This window comes from Anoplophora glabripennis, unplaced genomic scaffold (genome assembly GCF_000390285.2).
Source record: "Anoplophora glabripennis isolate ALB-LARVAE unplaced genomic scaffold, Agla_2.0 scaffold501, whole genome shotgun sequence".
In the NCBI taxonomy this organism is placed as follows: domain Eukaryota; kingdom Metazoa; phylum Arthropoda; class Insecta; order Coleoptera; family Cerambycidae; genus Anoplophora; species Anoplophora glabripennis.
The window spans coordinates 84,139-91,136 of NW_019416582.1; the positions used below are offsets into that span (position 1 = coordinate 84,139).

Genomic DNA, 6,998 nt, shown 5'->3' on the forward strand with positions numbered 1-6,998 from the left:
TCGAGATCTTAGGTTTTCCACACACGTTAATTTTTTATTGCAAAAATCTTATGCTAAATTGCGATCCCTTTATGTTCACAAAGATTACTTAACAGTAGATGTAAAATTAAAATTATGTGATTCCCTAATTCTTAGTAATATTGCTTACTGTGACACAGTCTATTGGCCCGCTATTTTGAATAAAGATAAAGAAAGCCTGCAGAAGGTGCAGAATGCATGTATCAGATTTTCCTATGGATTACGAAAATATGACCACATTAGTGACACATTTAAACAGTCTAAGTGGCTTAATTTAAATGAGCGTTTCCAGCTGCACATGGCATGTTTGGTGTTTAAGCTTAATAAGTCTAAAAGACCCAAATATTTATTCAAAAAATTAATTAAATGTAGTGATGTCCATAGCCGTTCAACTCGTTACAAAGACCTTTATGTCGTACCTATGCATGCCTCTGCTCTATTTCGCAGATCTTTCTCTTACAACGCTGTACATATTTATAACAACCTACCTCCTACAGTTAAATCAGCTAGTAACTTTATCAGTTTTAGAAGACAGGTCAAGGCCAGTATATTTGAGAGGAGAATTTAATTTTTTCTTTTTTTTTTATATATAATTTAGCTTTTGATATTATTCGCTGTCTAGCATTGAGTTCACGCCTGTGTGTGGGTGGACATATGTGTTTATGATATTGTTTATGTTACACACACACTTTAACGTGTTAGGCGGTTAGATGGAAGAGCAACTCTGTTGAATCTCGCCGTCTTTTGTTTGTTTTTATAATTTCATTGTTATTGTAGAGAATAAAGACATATTATTATTATTATTACATTTTCTTAAAGCAACTGTTTTTCACTGTTTTATTAATTGGAGATAAACCACTCAGAACATTGAATTCTAAAATATACTGTAACTTCTATAAAATAGATGCTTCTTGTAATATCATCTTTCTTAATATACTTTATATATAGAATTATGATTATGGTATAAAGACAATACATTGAAAAAATATAATTTACTGTATATATATTTTTAAAATTGTATACAAAATAAATCTTACAAGATAAATAAATGTATATGTGTGTCAAAAGTCAGGGGGAGGTACTTTCGGTGGGGTGAGTCTTCGTTTCTTCTGGGCATTCTGATCATTTAAAAGAGGTTCCAAAGCAGCAGTCTCGATGTCGATATCTCTTCTTTTCATAGCCCGGTGTTTCAGGGAACCTTCGAAACGAACGGAGTCTTTGTGTCCCCTTCCACTGCTGGACCAATAGACCAGGATCAGGATTATTACCGCGACCATCCCGAAAGCTACACCGACGTATATTTTGAACAGTTTTGTGTCGGAGTACTGGAAAATAGAGTGCGTTATTTTATTAGGAAGGCATTCATTTATGGAAATAAAATTTGTACTGGGTGTTCTGTTCTGTTGAGTTTTTATTGTAATATTGAACAGACTGAAAGAACGAATATCGTTTTAAGTAAAAAAAACATATTGAAATTTACCAACATTCGAAGACACATCGAATCGTCTACGGGCGATGAGCAGACAATGCAAGTTTTTGATCCTGGGTTTGGTTGGTACTGGCCAGCAGGACACAATTTGCAGAAAGCTTCGTCATCTTCGCTATATGTATGTTTCGGACATACGACTGAAACATGCGTACATTACTTAGGGAGATAATATAATTTACAAGAATACAAGCGATGGAAACCCTTAATGATTATTTTGAACATACTTTAAGGAATCGGTTAAAAAATAAGCAATTTTCGAGATATATCGAGAAAATCGACAAAAATCGACAAAAATCGACTTTTTTTGTTTTTGCTGTATCTCTTGCAAATTAAGGTTTCTAAACTTGTTACTTGCTGTAAATGTAGCCTTCGGCAAGCAAAAAAATGCCTTTTTTAAATAAAAAAAATATTAAACATTTTTCTAGTATATACAGGGTGAGTCATTAATAATGGTACACAGCTTAATGGCATATTGTTAACGTCAAAATATAGTGATTGAGCCAAACATGCCTTAATCAATTATTGCTCCTTTTCGTTTTACAGGGTGTTAAAGTTGAAAAAATATTTTCCTTTTTTATCTACATTTTAAGTATGTATGGATCGATTGTTTTGAAAATTTGTAGTTTTACGTTTTTTGAGGAGGCAAATACGAATATGCAAACAGTGTTGGGATTACGTCTAGAGGGCGCTAGTTATGCTGTCCTATCAATGTAAACATCTGTTTACATTGTTTACATTATCAAGTTTTTGAGATTCGGCGGGAATTAAATTAGAAAATTAGCAGGTCTTAAGATACCAAGCCTGAATTAAGAATTAAGACAAACATTACAGCAAATAAAGATTTTATTATGCATATCTTAACAAATTATTAACTACCAGCAACTTCAATGCACTTTCTTAGCCTTTTATTAAGATATTCTCTTCTCTAAAAAATAAAACGACAAGGAAAAAACTACTTCTTAATCAAATCGAGTAGTAAACAATATGGTATTGTAGTGGCAGCTGTCAATTTATTATGTCCATGCCTACTACTTTGGAAAAAATAAATTTTCTAATTTAATTCCCGTCGAATCTCAAAAACTTAAAATGTCTGTATCTCGAAAACAGTTGAGTTTGTCGATTTGTAACAAGTATACCTTTTTTATTTAGAATTGAACGTAGTTCAACAATTTCTAGTTAAAAAAATTTAAAATTGTAAAATATAAAAAGTTAGACATATTTTTACATTGACAGGTCAGTACAACTAGCGGCCCCTAGACGTGACCCCAACATTATTTGCATATTTGGATTTGCCACCTCAAAAAACGTAAAACTACAAATTTTCAAAACAATCGGCCCATACATACTTAAAGTATAGATAAAAAATGAAAATATTTTTTCAACTTTAACACCCCGTAGAATAAAAATGAGCAACAATTGATTAAGGCATGTTTGGCTCAATCGCTATATTTTGACGTTAACAATCTGCCATTAAGCTGTGTACCCATAATTAATGACTCACCCTGTATATCGATTTTTCGAAAAAAAGATAATTTCGAAAATCGGGTCTTCTTGTTCGACAAATAGTCTTAGAGAAACGAATCACGACTCATTTTTTTCCTTAAGAGTTGTACTTTCATGGTAAAATAGAAGTTATAACGATTTTATTCATTTCCAAAGTGTCCAAAAATGATTGAAAAAAATAAAAAACAAAATTTGTCGCGTTTTTCTTGAATATCTTCTTCGAATTTCAGTTGTGGATAATATCTATTACAGGAATTGATTGCTGGCATTTTTACGCAGATTTAAAAAAAACGTTGATCTAAGACCCCTAGAGCCGAGATATTTTTTTTTTCAAAAAATTTCACAGGCCGCTATTTAAGTGCTACAACATCCATTCTTACAGAGATTCAAGTTGAAGATTTATATTTTCAATAAAGAAATACTGTGGTTCATTTTAGCCACTTTTGCATTTTTACGTTTACGACGGCCTCAAAAGCATAATTACCTTTGAAAAATGTAAATTTCGTTTAGTCCCAATGTGAAAATTTTGAAACTCCAAACATCCAATTAGACGCGTTTGAATCACTCATTGATGGAACGAATTATGTGAAAAATGAATTTGATTGCGTGGAAAATATAGGAAACAAAACCATGGACGAAGAAGAAAATGAATCACATTTGAGCGAATTGAAGAGGAATTCAAATATAAGAGTGATATACTTAAAAAATGTAATCGACGAATATTTTTATACCACGTAATTTTCTGTACGATAATTAAATAAATATTTTGTAATACTTTTATAATAAAAAATATATAATTACCACAAAACGTTGTACTTACTTTATTTCATAAACAATTAATAAATAATTATTAAAATGTTAACAAGAGGTAAAAGATTAGAGTATTTTAAACTAAAGGAAAATTACATTTTCTAAAGGTAATTATGCTTCTGAGGCCGTTGTAGATTAAGTACTAGTCCAAGCGTTCTGTCACGGATTAATGTTAAATTTGCAGAAATTATTACCTGACAAAAAAAATATGATCATATAAAAAATTAAATTTTAAATTGAGTTTCTTGTTCTTTAAACTCGATCCAATATGGCGAATATGGTTAAAAAAATCGCAAAGTTGAAAAAAACGGTTTTTCTAAAATTTCTAAAAAAATATAGTANGTTAGCGATCTTAGTATGCATAATAGTAAATTTTCTTTTTCTCACTTTAATATTCAATCCATACGAACTGGCTTTGATTTGTTCAAGGACTTAGTTTTTAATGAAAAATTTTCTGTAATTGGCTTATCTGAAACATGGCTGGATGATAGTACTCGTAGTGACGACTTCAAAATTGCTGATTATAGTATTGTTAGGAAGGATCGCGAAGGGAGAGGAGGTGGTGTTGCTTTTTTTGTGCGCATAAATCTATTAACTTTAAATTACTTGACATTCCTTATGGGGATGCTATTGAACAACTCTGGATCTCAGTTAAATTCGTGGTAAAAAATTTTGTTTGGGTACTTTATATAGACCTCCCCGATTTAACTTATCAGATAGCCTTGCACAGCTTGAAAATGCGTTTACAGCACTATTTCCTGAATGTGATGTACTAATCTTTGGTGGTGATTTTAATGTTGATTGTTTACTTAAAAAAACTCAAGACTTCGTTGCCTTAAATAGCCTTTTAACTAAATATGGTTTACATCAACTTATTTCTTCTCCTACTCGGATTACAGCGACGAGTAAAACTTTAATTGACCTTATTGTGTCATCTGATGTAACTTTGCCGACTGATGTTGAAGTGTTAAATATGCAGGGCATTTCTGACCACCATTTGGTAAAGTGTCATTTAAACATTAATATTACTAAACAACTGCCGGAATATAGAACATTCCGTGATTTTTCTAATTTTGACTACGTTAGCTTTAATCGGGACTTGAATTTAATTAATTTTGATTACATATACCTCTTACATAATGTTGATGAAATGGTTGATTATTTTAATGATAAAATTTTGTTTTTATTTGATATGCACGCGTCTTTTAAAACCATAAGAATATCTAAACCTCCGGCTCCGTGGCTTACGCCAAATCTTAAATTAATGATGCGGTTAAGAGATAGTGCATATTTAAAATATAAAAAATTTAAATCTGAGGTTAATTGGCAAGAGTACAAAGATCTTAGGAATTTTGTAAACACAGCTATTAAATCTGAAAAGAGAGGGTATTTACAGCATAAGTTTGCAACTGATTCTAGAGCTTTTTGGAAGACCTTGAAATCTCTTAATGTCCATAGCAATAATTCACATTCTTCCCAGTTTATTGCAAGCGCTCAGGAATTTAATGACTTTTTTGTGAACAAGTTACCAGCGGTTATTGTTGACAATGATTATATTGCTGATACCTACAGGGGTAAATTAGCGCCTAATATATCCGAAAAATTTAAATTTAATAATGTTTCGCCACAGAGGGTACTGGAAATTCTTAACACTATCAAATCTAATGCGAAAGGAGTTGATGGAATTAATTGCAAGATGATAAATTTGATTATACCTCAGTTACTCAATCATATTACTTTTATTATAAATGAATGCTTGAACTCCGCTACTTTTCCATCTTGTTGGAAGGATGCTGTAGTCATCCCTATACCTAAGAATTCAGAACCCTCTGATTTAACACATTTTCGTCCCATTAGCATACTCTGTACCTTTTCAAAAATTTTGGAAAAGGTTGTTCATGAACAGCTGGCTCACTTTTTGGACAAATTTGACGTTCTACCATCAACGCAGTCAGGATTTCGAACGCATCATAGTACTTCTACTGCTCTATTACATGTGTCGGATGAGTTATATAGAGCTTATGATAATAATGAAAATGCGTGTCTTGTGTTGCTTGATTATAGCAAGGCTTTCGATACTATTCACCATGCTACTTTATGCTGTAAACTTAAATATTTTGGACTTGATCACAGAGTTGTTAACTTTTTTGAGAATTATTTGTCAGGTAGACGTCAAAAAGTTGTTGTTAGTGGAAATTTTTCCACTTTAATTAATATTACTGTGGGAGTCCCACAGGGTAGTGTGCTTGGTCCCTTGCTGTTTTCAATCTATACTGCAGACCTACCGGGTGCGGTTAGAAATGCCCATTCGCATCAATATGCTGATGATTTTCAATTATATTTTCGTTTTCCACTGGGTGACCTGGATAATTCAGTTCAAAAAATAAATAGTGATTTAAATAATATCTTAATATTGTCTCAAGCACATGGTTTAGTTTTAAACGGAACGAAAACGCAGCTTCTCGTTGTTGGTAAGAATAAAGATTTAATATCGAATGATTTTCGTTTTAAAATTTCTGTTAATGGAACAATTCTGAATCCTAGTAATGACTGTAAAAACTTAGGAGTGTATTTTGATCGAGATCTTAGGTTTTCCACACACGTTAATTTTTTATTGCAAAAATCTTATGCTAAATTGCGATCCCTTTATGTTCACAAAGATTACTTAACAGTAGATGTAAAATTAAAATTATGTGATTCCCTAATTCTTAGTAATATTGCTTACTGTGACACAGTCTATTGGCCCGCTATTTTGAATAAAGATAAAGAAAGCCTGCAGAAGGTGCAGAATGCATGTATCAGATTTTCCTATGGATTACGAAAATATGACCACATTAGTGACACATTTAAACAGTCTAAGTGGCTTAATTTAAATGAGCGTTTCCAGCTGCACATGGCATGTTTGGTGTTTAAGCTTAATAAGTCTAAAAGACCCAAATATTTATTCAAAAAATTAATTAAATGTAGTGATGTCCATAGCCGTTCAACTCGTTACAAAGACCTTTATGTCGTACCTATGCATGCCTCTGCTCTATTTCGCAGATCTTTCTCTTACAACGCTGTACATATTTATAACAACCTACCTCCTACAGTTAAATCAGCTAGTAACTTTATCAGTTTTAGAAGACAGGTCAAGGCCAGTATATTTGAGAGGAGAATTTAATTTTTTCTTTTTTTT

The 6,998-nt window shown here is 31.9% G+C and overlaps 1 protein-coding gene across 1 annotated transcript in view; it reads right to left on the reverse strand.

Annotated features, from left to right (window-relative positions):
- Positions 1–1,079: 1,079 nt before the first annotated feature.
- Positions 1,080–6,998, reverse strand: part of LOC111691746 (mucin-19-like) — a 31,247-nt gene continuing 25,328 nt past the window's right edge. Inside the window, exons 6-7 of the mRNA XM_023455009.1 lie at positions 1,499–1,644; positions 1,080–1,343 (exon numbers count right to left, since the gene is read on the reverse strand). Of these exons, the coding sequence (XP_023310777.1) occupies positions 1,080–1,343; positions 1,499–1,644 (410 nt within the window). The remainder of the gene's footprint in view (positions 1,344–1,498; positions 1,645–6,998) is intronic.